The sequence below is a fragment of the Spea bombifrons genome, chromosome 11, assembly GCF_027358695.1.
Source record: "Spea bombifrons isolate aSpeBom1 chromosome 11, aSpeBom1.2.pri, whole genome shotgun sequence".
Taxonomy (NCBI): Eukaryota; Metazoa; Chordata; class Amphibia; order Anura; family Pelobatidae; genus Spea; species Spea bombifrons.
The window spans coordinates 27,213,589-27,228,932 of record NC_071097.1 but is presented as its reverse complement, the minus strand read 5'-3'; the positions used below and the strand labels follow the sequence as shown (position 1 = coordinate 27,228,932).

The 15,344-nt window shown below is 37.2% G+C and overlaps 1 protein-coding gene across 1 annotated transcript in view; it reads right to left on the bottom strand.

Annotated features, from left to right (window-relative positions):
• Window positions 1-15,344, bottom strand: part of ADAM12 (ADAM metallopeptidase domain 12) — a 152,413-nt gene that overhangs the window by 103,099 nt on the left and 33,970 nt on the right. The window contains exon 3 of the mRNA XM_053450939.1: window positions 11,570-11,643. Coding sequence (XP_053306914.1) covers window positions 11,570-11,643 — 74 coding nt within the window. The remainder of the gene's footprint in view (window positions 1-11,569; window positions 11,644-15,344) is intronic.

Sequence of the window (15,344 nt, the reverse complement as noted above, 5' to 3'; positions counted from 1 at the left end):
GAATTGTGTGTAATGTTCATTTCTGGAAAATGATGATGTCATGCATAGTAACTTCCATCCTACATTACTGACATTGCACAGATACATTAGAACCATAATGCAAAAGTCAGCATCGTTAAACAAATTGTTCATAGGAGGGGACAAATCATTTAAGAAAGCAAACAGTATTTGGATTCGTAAAGAAAAGCATATTTCTCTTGATGCTAAAACCTAGAAAGAGACAGCTCTAGAATTTTGGAGGCTTTAACAACAAAGATGATTTATAATTACTAAAAAGAGTGATTATATGGAACACTTATGGAATATTTCTCATTAGAAAAATCAGTTTCACAGAAAAAAATATAACGGTGGCAAAACTGCCACAATTGTGCAGGCCCCTCATCTTCTGAAAGCCCCCTTTGACACATGTGGGCCCTAAGCATCTGCTTTTATGACAGCAGCACCCCTGCACCTATGTTACAATGAAAAAAGTTGTTAAAAAGTGTGCTTTATAAGAAGACACAGACATATATCACAGCACACTTGGACCTAGAGGGCTACTCAATCACATCGTGGCAGGTATCATAATTCTCCAGAGCTTTATGGGCTCTGTGACACATTTATGGGTATGGATATACAGTAAATATATTAGCAGACAGGGTATCCATTTCACAGTTTTACTGTCCGGTAAGCTCCTGTAGTCAGAAGGTGACGGGCTGAAGCCTGTGTATCTGTTTTTAGCTCCATAACTTAGATTGGACATTTTTTGCTACCACTAATCATGTGAATCATGAGGTCAATAGTGCTTTGTCAGGTAAACCAGTTGATGTACCATACAAATATACTCTTAACCAGGTAGATTTGACTTGCAGATGCCCCCTTCGTTATTGAGGAAAACAAATTCTTCTATTTCTGTCGGATATTTTAAGAGGAAATGTTGCCAACATAGCTTTCTCCATACCTAAACATATTTATTAACAGTAATGATAGCTTCTCAGTAAACGTATGCAATAAATGTGGTTAGCATCTCACGTTTTATCTCACTTGCACCATTACAAAGGAACAAAAACTCCATATATATGATATGTCTGTCTTATGCTGTCCACAAGGGCAATCAAGAACCAAAACGTGAAGGGAATTTCCTCTGTAGAAGAGATCCAATGTCTCCAGATTTACAGTATATTTCAGCATTCAGGGACCTCATTAGTAAAGTTCGGTTGGTATCCCTCTAGGCCAGTGGTTCTCAACCTTCCTAATGCCGCAACCCTTTAATACAGTTCCTTATGTTGTGGTGACCCCCAACGATAAAATTATGTAATTATATATTGTGAAATATATATTTTCCGATGGTCTTAGGCGACCCCATTGAAAGGGTTGTGCAACCCCAAAAGGGGTCGCAACCCACAGGATGAGAACCGCTGCTCTAGGCCCAAGTGAGCATGGAGGTCTACATCTGGACTAACCTTTAAACTTGGGGTGAGCCCCATCAGATTCCTGAAGGGAGAACATTCATACAAAGAGATAAGAAGCACAAATGAACGGGGAATAGGCAGTAAAGTAACAGCCTTTAAGATGCCATGAACAACAAAACTGCAGGATTTCACAGTAACACGATTGTTTGATCTCATATTCTTAGGGCCGGCCATCAGGCTCACTGGACAATAGCCTGGTGGGGTGATTCTAGGGCAGGGCCCGTAACTTCAGTTAACATGCATCCACATGCTGTAGAAGTTTAACATTTGGCTGTACTATGATTTATCACCCGCTAGCCTTACAGTTTCAGGGCAAATTTTACCAGTCCAGTCTGGTACTGTTTTCTCTTTCTATAAAATACTAATAAATCTTCTTGGACATAAGAGTTTTGGGCTCAGAAAAACAAATCTTATTAGGTGCTAGATATGTATGCGATATAACAGCATGGAAAATAATAGATATGGTTATAGTAAGGTAATATGCAACTATTCCACTGGCCTGTGCTAATCATGGATAATTAATGTTTTTTTTTTTTTTTTTTAAATCTTCCAAATCAGAGAAGAAAAAAAGCTCAATAATCAGTTTGTCTGAAGGTGCTGCACGGCTCCATCTACAGCGACTGATCAGACGTCACTTGGCTTTTTTGGTGATCAAAATGCTAGGGGTATGTAGAAGCATTATTAAACACTCATCTACAGACACCAGACAAACCAAAAGGCTTGTTGTTCCCTCAGAAATCTCATGGTGCTGCCACAACCACAAGGGATTCTGGGTAGGCGCATGCAAATAAGGTCAACAATTATCACCTTTTGCCTCTATATCCACTTTATACATGGATCCCTTGAAAGTAATCGCCCGCTGCACAGGACAGCCTTTAGACAAAACTCGGGTAAGAGGTACAATAGCCAGATCACCACTCATGGACAGCTGATTTGTCCTTAATGGGACTCGTCAGCATGAGGTTGTGATACTGGCTTAATACTTGAGGCTTGGGGTAACCAAGAAATGCCATTACATAAGGTATGGTGGGTAAAAGTGATGGAAAACCCTTCCACTAAAATTTAGGGGTATATAGAAGCATTATTAATCACTCATCTCATCATCCTGACGAGTCCCATTAAGGATGAAACAGCTGTCCATGAGTGGTGATCCGGCTATTGCGCTTCTTCCAGAGTTTTGTCTAAAGGCTGTCCTGTGCAGCGGGCGATTACTTTCAAGGGATCCATGTATAAAGTGGATATAGAGGTAAAAGTTGATAATTGTTGATCTTATTTGCATGTGCCTACCCAGAATCCCTTGTGGTTGTAGTAGCACCAAGAGATTTCTGATAGAACAACAAGCCTTCTGGCTTGTCTGGTGTCTGTAGATGAGTGTTTAATAATGCTCCTACATACCCCTAAATATATATATATATATATATATATATATATATATATATATATATATAATCCATATACCCACCTCCACTACCTAGACCTTTAACATCAGCAGTAGTACCATGAGAAGTTTACGTAGGATAAAATCAAGAGCAGTAGGTTCATTTACAATTCAAAAATAATTAGATCCTAAATCAATTACTAAATCACTATCTTCAAACATTGTTCTAAAAAGGAAAATGAGTCTCAAATGACACCACTCTGTGTAAATAATATTAATCTCCATTAGACATGTCTGTGTCCTAAAGAGGAAACATTAGACTAATGTTACTACATAGAATGCTGGCAGCATTTTTACTTTAAATAAATGTGGTTTTGGTGAGAAGAACTAAAGGTTTAATTAAGAGTGCCATGCCATCACAGTCCGGCCATGTACCTTTTAGTCTATCGCCAGTGGTGTATTGGCTTTGAAGAAAGATGGCGATAGACTAATTCACATGTAAAGTGCAATTATCACATCTAATAGAGGCAGTTCAAAGATCAAGCTATAAAGAGAGATAGTATCTTCTGTCCAACCTTTAAATATGAACTGTGACTACTATATATGTCTTCATAACTAGGTCAGTAAGATTTGTTGCCTCAAAGTCACAAAAGACACTTTTGATGACTGGTAATCTAATTTCTACGGGGACTTGGCACTCTTATTTACTTTGAGACTCATTAGGGACTCACATTATTCACTCAATGTCCTTAACACCTGCTCCACCAGGCAGCTACTGTATCATCTGTAATAGATTAGACAATAATGCATCAGTTGTTCTAAGGTCAGAGAAGACATGCCAACTTCTGGAAATCAAAGTAACAATCTTTAATTGTATCTGAAAGTGGCATTGGTTTACGTTTGTCCTTGGACAGAGCTTAAGATGTCCTAACAATGTTAATGATGTTCTCAGACCTGGAGTAATCAAATTAATTAAACTACAATTAAGGTACTTATTTATGTTTGTTATACATATTGTCACCCCAACTTGTGTAGTGCATACATGGACTTGCTACCCGGTAGAGCTGGTATGGCCAATTTCAGTATGAGAGGGGTTAATTTGATTGTATAGGCATGTGGTGCCAAAAGGTCTTTTAACATGAATTTGTCTTTTGAAGCTGGGACTCCAAGCAGGGCCCTCAGCAAGGTGTGAAATGTTACAAAGAAGGTGCGCTACGTCTAGCTCCAATGTAAAATGACCATAAATCCACCATATGCCTGTATCCCCTCATAGATTCTTTTGATATGCTAAGTGACCACTAGCAGTCAGGAAAACCATTTCTTCCAGGGTAATATGCAACACATACATCAATAATAACCCATGGATTCATAATCATACCTCATTTTGTGCAAATCTAGAACTGGGAAAGCGCACCCTACAAAATGAATACAAATATGGCGGCATAACTGAAGCTGTTTGTGGAGTCTGTGGTATTCAGTCATAAGTAGCAAGTGTGACATATCTATGGACTTCATAACTTACAAGAAATTCCTAAATGCAAGAATTATCGTTACAGCAAACACAGTAGGGAGAATGAAATAAAAAATGATCTATTTTGACTGATATGGTTCCACCACACAAGGGGGAGGGCGCTTATGGTTCCTATAAGTTCACCTTCCCTCTGCTTACACCACCTCTGGGCCGGCTTGGAAACTCAAGATAAACTGAAAAAAGTATACATTTAATGAGAGGAAATTGGTCAGTGTGCTCACTAGGGGCCAAGATCTAATTTTAAGTAAGTTGCCATCTTTCCTTGCCGGAGCCCTACGGACAGAAAAACTGTAACTTTACCGTTCAAGTGAGTAGTTAGGTTTTCTGTAATTTCTCCTTTTTATTTTTATCTGTTTGGTGTAAGTTATCTGTTTATCATCTCTTTTTGTATGCACTGTGACTATTTTTTGTTTGCTTACTACAATAAAAACTTTTTGATACCTTTAAATAGACAAACGTGATTTCAATAAGTTACATTCTTTGGATATAAGGAAACTTTGTTGTTTTCAATATTATGTAACTTTACATATTGTTCTATTAACATTGGTCCATTATGGCGTTAAATGCTTGTTGGACAGCATCAGACATTTTTTGTATCACTGTCAGTGGTGTATTCTGAAGTACGCTGAGGGCAGCAGGTCCATAAATGATGGTATCAAAGATCTTGTTACATTTCTGACTAAGAACAGAATCTAGGCCAGTTACCTTGAATGTAACTAAAATGTACCTGTTTGTCATTCTCTTGTGAACTTTAGGAATTTTTTTTTAGCTTTCTCTTTAACATAATATCTTTTTTCTTGTCACGTATACACGGCGAAGGTCATCTGAAAGTGAAATGTGGCATTGATTTACTTCTTTTTCCTATATGTTTTTGCAAATTACATGTCTAGCTGTAAGCGTGGACTGTCAATTAAGTTGAGGATCAGCAATCTAAAAGTGTTGAAATATACTGTACTTGGTGTCAAATCCGTGGAAATCAAAATCTCACCATGTAAAAAGTAAAAACGTTAAAGCAAAATATTGTTTACGACAAATAAAATAGTTATAGGAAACTTTCTAGGGGCAGTAAGGAGAAAAACAATCCTCACCAAATGACACAATCTGGAACCCCTAAAAGTGCATGCATTTGTACTTCTGTGTGTGTGAGCATGGATGTGTAATGTGTGTGTTAGTGAGTATGAGTAAGTGTGTGTAATTTGTTTACATATGTTGTATGTGGGAAGGGGGGCAGGGGGCAAAGAAGGTACAGACCAGCTGTTGAAGTTGGGGGACCCCGGGGCAATTTTCGCACCAGGGCCCTGTGGTTTATAGTTACGCCCCAGCCTTCTTAATTCTATTCTATTCTTAATTGGCAACTACCCCCTCAAAAATAGTTGTTGCAGTCCACAAAAGCTGGAATACCAGATGGTTAATGTCATAAATTCTCAATCATCAGCTGACAGAGCAACCTAACTCAACTAATTTCCTCCCAAGCCTGGATATATTGCTAAGTGCATCCAAAAGGACCCTAGTGTGTAGTTGTATTGACCTTATGAAGCTAAGGCGTGGGGTATAATCCTGTCCCTATTAGCCTTGAGTACAGCATGAAAGAGATCTATGAACAAAGTGAGGTTTCCTTCCTGCAGCAAATATCCCTACATTTTGCAAATGCCAATGCCTACAGAAAGTTGAAAGATCCACTTGCTGCATCCAATAAATCTATCCAATTCCTGAAATTGTCTTCTTCTCTACGTGAACATTACCTCATGCGATGTATACATGATGATGCTTATCACATAACCGATGGAAACTGTTTCTCTGGGGTTCTTTTTGTAGACGTTCCCCTTTATACCATTTTTTTTATAATAAAGACAACTGTTTTTACTCATCACTAGTATTAAATGATATGTATAGTCTATTTTAGAGTAAGTCAGAAACATTTCATGAACTAGTGAAGGGTTGGGGATAAGTACTTTTATGGATCCTCAAGTATATTAGTCCACATAGAATGACTGGAAAGTCACAACCTTACTACTTCTAGATCCTAAAAAATAATTTTGCTTCCTTATATTGTTATAAGCAAAAGAGCATGGCAACAGAAACTCAGCAGGCGTTAAACTAATATATGCGCGACTACAATTAACCACAAAGGAGGAACTCACGTTTTTGTCCTAGTATTCTGTCTGTAACAGGTAATGGTGCAGAAAGCTAGTTGAAACTTTTAGGAACTCTGACAAGTTAAGTGCTCATTATCCAGAGTTGACATAATTAATAGAATTTCCCTGCCCTCCTTATAAAAATAACCTGATTTTTTCAACACAATTCCCTAAGAGAGCATCACAAGTGTTCGGCAGATTCTGATGCATATTCATGTTTATGTTATGACTTACACAATGATAAATTACTCTCCGAGGTCCATTCTCAAAGCAAGCACAAGCTCTACATAAGCACAAACGTTGTCATGTCATCCAGTTTTATTATAATCTCATGCACCCCTAAAATTGGCTACAACCAATAAAACCGGTAAGGGAATGAACAATGTCATTCTGGCCAAGAGCCTTTGTTTGGGAGAGATAGTTCACAGCTGACAGTCATAACTTTTTGAACTGCAAGGGTTCAAGGTATTTTCTTTAAATCTAAAAGGCACTATGTCAGCTTAGTCTGGGTTGCCAATCAGGTTTGTGTAGGTCTGTGTATACAATGTTTCAGATATCCAAATGTGTGCTGATTTTGGGGACAATTCTAGTGGAATGATAAGTGTTACATGAATGCTCCAGCTGTCATATGCAAAGTTCTTTCCTAGTATAACAATGTATGTTGTAAGAATCCCTGATTTTGCATTTAGTAGAAAACCCCATTAAAAACAGTGATTATAAAAGTATACTGAATTAAGTATACCGAACTAAATTAGAGTTCTCCATTTTTTTTTTTGCATGATACTATTCTGAGTCTTTGGTTTGGAATTCTTACATGCCCCATGCCAGTTCTTAAGGCAGGATATGGTGTCAAACAACATTTATCAACCATTAAAAACAGGTTATTTAAGCCAATGCAACATAAAACAGAACAAAAACATAATATGGATAAGTAGGGCTGAGAATACCCACTTCATGGTGGAGCATCTGAGGTACCTTACCACAGCTTGGTTTTGCTTCTAAGTAATCCCTTTACTGCTAACACTGTCACAAACCCCCATGTATTATTTCCAACAAATTGGGGGAAAATGATGATCTGTTTCTAAATATGATTGTAATTTTAGGTGATGTTGTAGATTTTCGATGCAAAAATGAGGGCATGATCTGTGTGAGATTTAAGTCCAAATGCACAGCATACCTAGATATTTTTAAGCCGTCCCAAGTTGCCTTCAACTTAGCTGTAAGCACAGTCCACAGTGTACAAATGACGTATAACATAATATGACATTGGCTGCATAGATAACGCTATACCCACTGAATTTATTAGTCATTGTGATTAATTTATTAAACAACGTTTTTCATCGGAGGATTTTCCCTTTGCCAAGTCATCTTTTCTAACGAGGTATAATACACCTTCATTCAATTTACTGCGTTCACTGGCTCATCGGTCTCTCGTTCTCAAGGGAAATGCTAAGCATTTTATGCATGTACAGTCCAGAATAAGAGCGTCCATTACTTATTCTTTCTTCTGTCACATAAAATTCAGTTATTCAAGGCTGTTCAATACATAGCTGGGGTGATTAAAGGAAAGGAAACATTAGCATTCCGGAGACAGCTTCTTCCAAACTAATGATATTACCATAGCTACAACATAATTCTATTGATCAATCTAACATTTTTGAACCTCATTCTTTATATTTAACCTCTCACTCTAACCGTATTTGAGACCGTTGTATCCCAGTTTTCAACTGATTTTCTTCTAAAAATATAGAGTTCCAAAGATAGTCCTAGCTGATGAAATTTTGCACGCGAATAACAAGTGGCGTTTAAAGTAATATCTATAGTGTGTCTTCACATTTATCAGGATCTGTCATGAATGTGTTGTAATAATATGCAAATAGCAGTAAGAAAATACAAGATTTTATGTCTTGCAGGATTCTGAGGAGATGCATAAAAAAAACATGATTCATGGGTACTATTGAGAGTGAATTTGAATCTGGCATTGATCCAAAGATTAAAATGAAGACGAAACTTCCTGTTGGACCTCAATGAACTGAATGGAAATTGAAAAGAAAACTTCTCTGTTTTTTAATCAGGGTAATCACATCGAATAGTAGACATATTCACTGGACATGAAATTTGAGGAGGCTATAATATTTTTGATGGGATATGTTAAGTGCATAAATTAGAAATGTATCTGTTTAAAATGAGAAGGAACCATAGAAGTCAGTCGTACATTACATATTTTGTGTACAAGAGTCAATTTTACTTCATGTTAAGGACCAACATACAATACTAAATGGTTAAAGGAAATTGACATGAGGAGAACATTTTATAGATGTATGGTCACCAAGCCAACGGTCACAAATAGTCATTCACAGAAACAGGAGACTTGTGCTTTTGATCGTTTCATTATTCTCAGGTAAAGGAGGTTGGAACAAAAGCCAATTTAAGACTTTATTAAAACCGATTATGTTCAGATATACACAGGAAGCATTGTTTTGATCTACATCTAGGAGGTTTCGGGGGTTAGGCCATCTGGAGCTTTCCCTCTTCTGTGGAGGTAGCCCATGTGGGGTCTGGACTAGCCACAAGTGTAGGTGGGGCTATCAATGTGAGAGGCTGAGCTAGCCTCATGTAGAGGCAGGGATAGCCCCCAATAGAGTTATAATTTGCGAGTAGGAGTCAATTATTGCTAGTTATTTCATATATCTGGACAAATTGTACTGGTAGCAAGAATTTGGCATGTTACTCAGGATCATCTCCCCAGGTATAACCATGGTTCTGTGTACTGACCATGACAAAAACAAATAGGGTTCGATATTGCATATTCCAATAATCCTTGTTGGAAACATACATTCTAAGATCAGAGCTTTCTATCCGTGTTTAATGCCTACATAGATTAAAAAGCAAAAAGATTGTATATAAAGAGTACTATAAAGAGGATCAATCCTGCAAACACATTTAAATAAATGAACTATGTTACGGATACACATAACGCAGTTTTGAAAAGGAACTGGAATGTGAAATTGTGTTTAGAAATACCTGTAAAACCTGCAAGGCATGAATGTCTTAAATATGTGATACATAAATTTGCAACAGTATGTCCGATGTGTACACAGGCAAATATGCCAAAGAAAAAAAAAATCACTAAGTGCTCTAACATAATTGCTGTAAACTATTTCTATCAGTAACACATGGGGTAATACATCAGATTACATTACAGCCCAAAAGATAGTACATAGCAATCACTCTAGGGCAGTGATTTGTGTTTTGGAACATTTCTCTACAAGTGGGATTTAAGGTTGAGGTCACAGATGTTTATGTTCAACATGGAACTGAAGGTCTATATTTTAGAGTAATCTGATGCACAAATTATGGGATTGGTTTGAGTATTGTTTTCTTTAAAGAATGCTATGATGGCACATATAACAGCCCTTTGCTGACGTTAGTATTCCCTGAACAAGCGATGTTAGCTTGAACTTTGTTTAAACTATAGTATTTAGAATAGAGTTTCTCCGTATTGGTCCTCAAGCTCCCCCAACAGTGCATGGCTTCAGGATCTCAACTGAGCACCGGCTCACCAACCAGTGTCTGTTTATACACTAGTGTCAATTAATTCCTTAACACCCCTATGGATGTACATGCAATGGTCAAGATAACCCTTAGGACGTTAGCATGTGTAGTATTTTTTTGTGCAGCAGCAGGTTTTAAACACGAAGATCCATAATAAAGAACTATAACTATGGAGTATAGTAACTGGTCAACAAATAACTTTCTCTATGGAGGAAGTTTCAGGCATCTAGGTTAAGTTGCGTTAACTTTCTATTAGCCTCCTGAGGCTGGAGACTATCCTGAGGGACAGACAAAGGGTTCATAGTGTATCTATCTATAGCCCTAACTAAGCAACTCGTTACAACCACTTTTAACATTATTTTCTTCTTTGTGTAGCTCTACAAGCCATTGCTGCCCACCAAATAAAATTAGACTCTCATCAGCATAAGTGCTGATGAAAACCTGTGTTTCAATATTCTTTCTCTTCCCATTATTGTTATGGAGCCTGGAGGTAGATATGGACCTACAATAGGCTAAAAATATACAGTTAAACATTATTCATAAAACAGACTAGACATATACCTTGAGGGCTTTTTACTTTATTTGTGGAGGATCTGCAGGAAGTAAATGTAATATTCACCAACGCCACTATATGTCTTGCACACTCGTGGTTATCAAACCTGAGAACTCCTGGCTTGCTGGAGCTAACCCTCTCCTGCTCATCATATTTGGCAAGAAGGGTGTGTGTGGCCAAGAATCAGGGCAGTTAGACTGCAAAAAGGGGCAAGGAGTGGGCAGAACCTAGATGGAGAATGTGTTTCACCCATTCGCCACCCATTCCCCATCTACAAGGTATAATAATTTTTTCAGTTTGGTTTAAGAGTGTGACGGGCATGACGGGCATCAGTGATGCCTGGAATGCGATTCTAGGCCTGGGAGTAAACATGTCCAAAATAATTAAACTGAAATGCTGATAGAAAGCTTAGCGTGTTATGAGTCTAGTGGGCAATAAACAATATCATTAAGGATAATTCATAATCTCTTCGAAGCTTGTTGGTGAACAAAGCATAATCTCTGGTAATGTGTATTGCAATTCATTAGGGGATTTATGAAAGCTATGAAACCATTTATCTTTCCATTTTCTAAATGCTTTAGAGATGGCAGGATAGTAATAACTAATCATGAAATTGTGACACCTATTTCTGGGTTGAGTAAATAGAAAATGGATTAATTATAATTGTTCGTGTATCGGCTATGGACAGCAAAAACTTGTGAAATTAAGTCCCACTATTAAACATATTGGGAAACTGGATTTTACGGTGCCACCAAGATGCAAATGAACATATTACTTAAATGTATTGACTTTTAAGATTTGTTACGATCATCATTCTAGATTAAACATACAGTGCAAACGATACAGTATACAAGACTATATATTTCCGAGATTAATGTCTCTTTTTATACGTGACACTACATGAAATAATACCCCAGAACACTCAATTAAGAAACGATAATAATGGATTTAGCTTAAAGTACATACTCATTTCTCTTGAGGTTAATCAACAGTTGTCCATCTTTAGCTTTTAATAGAAGTTTTAGCACCGACGGATAATCCTAGAAAAAAAAATACAAACCACAAGGTCATTATAATACATTTAATTAAATGTTTAACATGTAATCAAGAAAACAATAAGAACTTCACATTTGACAGTAGATGAGCATTTTGTCCAACAGACTCAGCTTCTGTTTTTGTGCACTTTGACAGTACTTCTTTAAATCATTTAGGCATTTGTAAAATAAACAATTCCGGTGTGAAAAGTGTGACTTCTAAAGGAAATACCTCTTATAAGAACGCTATATTAATTAATTTGATAATACAAAGGCAAAACATTTTTAAATCTGTTCGGCATGGTTTAAGATATATTTCTATAACAAAATATTAAAGAAACCTGAAGTCAACTAAATGATTGCCTTGGCAACAAAGTCAGTGTCAAAATGATACAGCTGGACAGGAAATGACATCATAACGCAGCAATACATGTCAATATACATACCTGTGGTTCTGCAAGCTGGCTATGAAAACATACCCCTCCCCACCACGGCTGATCATAGAACCAATTAACAACTCAGAACACACTTGTCATTGAACAGACCATGTCTCAATTACCGAGGGACCTCCTTGGTTCCAACCCGTGTTAGACCTAGGATGAAACGTCTGAATACCTAACAAGGTTCATCTTTGGTTGACAGACCATTTTCGAATCAGTATTAGCAGGGAATTTTGTAAATTGGGAGACACCAGTTTAAACCATTACATTAAAAAGGCTAACTTCACAATCATAAGCTTGTCCAGAACAGTTTGCACTTGTCTACCCTTTCCTGAAACCAGCAATGTATATCAGCTGACTTCATAAGAGAGAAGATCATGGTTTTTAGTTAATTATTTGGTTTATTATCTGACAAATGAAGAAATAAACATGTTTTTTTGCCACATCGTAGAGCATTTCTGTAGTAGATATTGTTAAATGGATCATGTCTTCATGCCTTCACTGTTCCTGGAATGTTGCTAGGAACTCATACCGCCTCTGGCTTCTCCCCAGATAGTAGCTGTCTACAGCAGCACACAAAACATATATATCATTTTTATCACATACAAAATAGACAGGAAGTTGGTAAAGCGGCCAATTCTCATTTAAAAGCTTTTTACACTTCTCCAAAAAGAAGGAAGAAATAAAGCGCGTTAATGGTTGGTTACTTCCCCTTGCATTTGGAATTCATAGAATTAATTGCTCCAAAGTTGTAGCAAATGAAAAGAATCATGCTTCCGATTTTCGTTCACAGACAAGAAAAGGTTATGAGGTTTTCTTGAGAATCTATCTGATCTGTAGAGGATTCGATTAAAGTATATTACACGTAGGGCCAGAAACATGATGGATGGTCTGTTATGTAACATGCAGGGGCAGAAAAATAAGGTATAAGTCAGGGATTTTTTGGGGGGGCTGCCATTCCTATTGATTCGTGTACCACAGTGCAGGTTTAAGTTACTCAAGAGGTTATATGACCCATGAATCTCAAAGATCCACCTGGATCAATAACACCAACAAAGGTTCTCCCGGGCATGCACCCGTCTTCAAACATTCAGGATAGCCATGGGCGAGCTAATGGAGACAGTGAGGCTTGGGTCCTGCCTGATAGCAAGGAGGAATAAGTAGACCCCAAAAAACATGCATGTTCCCTTGATGTGTCTGGAACAATGGTAATATTGGGTGCTGTAGCAAGTGACATTACTGTGGTTTACAGACTTTAGCAGCCATAGAGGGTAGATGTCCCTCTTGCTTCGTTCCTAATGCATCAATGCCTTTGAAACATCCGTGGGCTTGTTCCAAACAGGAAACAATGTGTTGAATAACCATTTTTTTAATGTCAGATACAAAATCTCACAGAGATAAGAGAGGGTTAGTAAATTAATATGTAAACAGGCACATTTTCCGAATACAGAATGTTCTGAAATAATTATAGGATGACAAATCCCTCTCCCTCATGGCAAGTTGGACATCTGAACAGATCCATTGTGAATGGAGCTTATATCAGAGCGAAAGCCTCCACTGCCGGTAGGCACACTTTCTAATCAAGGAGTTTGTTCTGTCCTCATGTAAGGAATATTTCTTCAGTTCACTGTCTGGAAATATTCATGCTTTTTTCTCTTCAACTGCTTCTCGAACTGACAGGCAGCCAAAGCAAAGGACTGTATTTCTAAATCTTTTTTTTTCCCTTGAAAAGGTCTGTTCAGGGGGGAGAAACCCAAAGCAGCCGTTGCCAATTTTAAAATGACAACTGAATTTAATAACAAGAGCATGACATAATCTGATGGAAATTAAGTTAATTAAAATAATCACACATTATTGAATAAGAAATAATTCAACTAAAGAACATTTGATTTTATTTAAGAGATATTATGTTCTGGGATTATAATCTTATGGAAAAATGCGGAAATCCTGTTTATTACCATATATACCTACTATATTGTCTGCCGTTAGTATTGCGTCTGTCAGCTTTGACTGTTAATGTATGTGTAAAGATCAAGTGTTTTAGTACATACATATGAGAAAAAGATCACAGGAGGGTGATAAAGGGAGTAGTAGCTCTCTTATAGCAGTAATTAGGGCTAAATGGTTAAAGGGCGCAAAAGAGGATGTTTAAATTTAATTATTTTTAAGTCTCTTAAAAAAATTGAAAGCACAGTGACTGAATATTTAAGGTCTTTTCCCCCTAATAAAATTGCTATCTTGCAAATGCTTTATTTTGTGTATAAAGAGGAATCGGTTGTAAAAATAAAGCCACCTCCAATGAGGTTTGGTGGGAAAGCAAGATGGCTGATCCTGATCCAGTGGCGCATTTACTTTGAGCGATGCTCTCGGTCTAGCCAAGTGCAACATCTCAAGCCGCCCCCTCCTGTGGCTATTTACCATCTTTTTATCTTCCCTTATTAACTTTCCCTCCTTGCATCTTTCCCGAAACACCCCAAGCCCTCTACAAACCACCATCTGAAACCAAGCACCGTTGGTGCTTTATAAATAAAAGTTATAATACTCATTATAATAACAATAAAGGCCGTACAGGGTGCCTGATCGCCCCAAGAGGGTCATCGGCCTCCATGTTATGCGGCAGAAGGGCTGCCGTCCCCTTGTACCTGCCACCCTAGGCCTAGTCGGCAAAGGCCAGAATACACCACTGTCCTTATATGTTTTTAAATAATTTTAATAACATATTTTAGAATAATATAAAAAAAACATGAAAAAGAATGGTGGAAGTTCATTTTGGTGCTAATATTGAATTATTCCATTAATACTTATCTATGGAAATAGACAACTTTACAGATATTACTGAAAATTACTATGCTAATGATTAATTTGTTAGTATAATTTTTTTTGCTAATGTTAATTAGTGAATCTCAACTAAATATAGAAGAACCCAAAGTTCAATGTTAATTGTAATTATCACTGATTTTGGCTTATTGTAGTTTAATAAATAATCAAGATCTTTTATATGATTATATGAACCACGATTGACAAATAAGACTGACAGGGAATATTATCCGACGCTTTGAGCGCTAAACATAAAGTTGCCAAATACCTAAAACTAAACACCTATGAATTTTACAAAAAGGACACCAATGAATTATACAAAAAGGGCACTTATGAATTTTACATTCCGTGTAGTGAACTAACATCAAATTGATTTCCTCAAACGTTACATTTATGAAAAGAAAATGGAATCTTAGGTTGAAGCAGATACATTTTATTGGGCCAACAGAG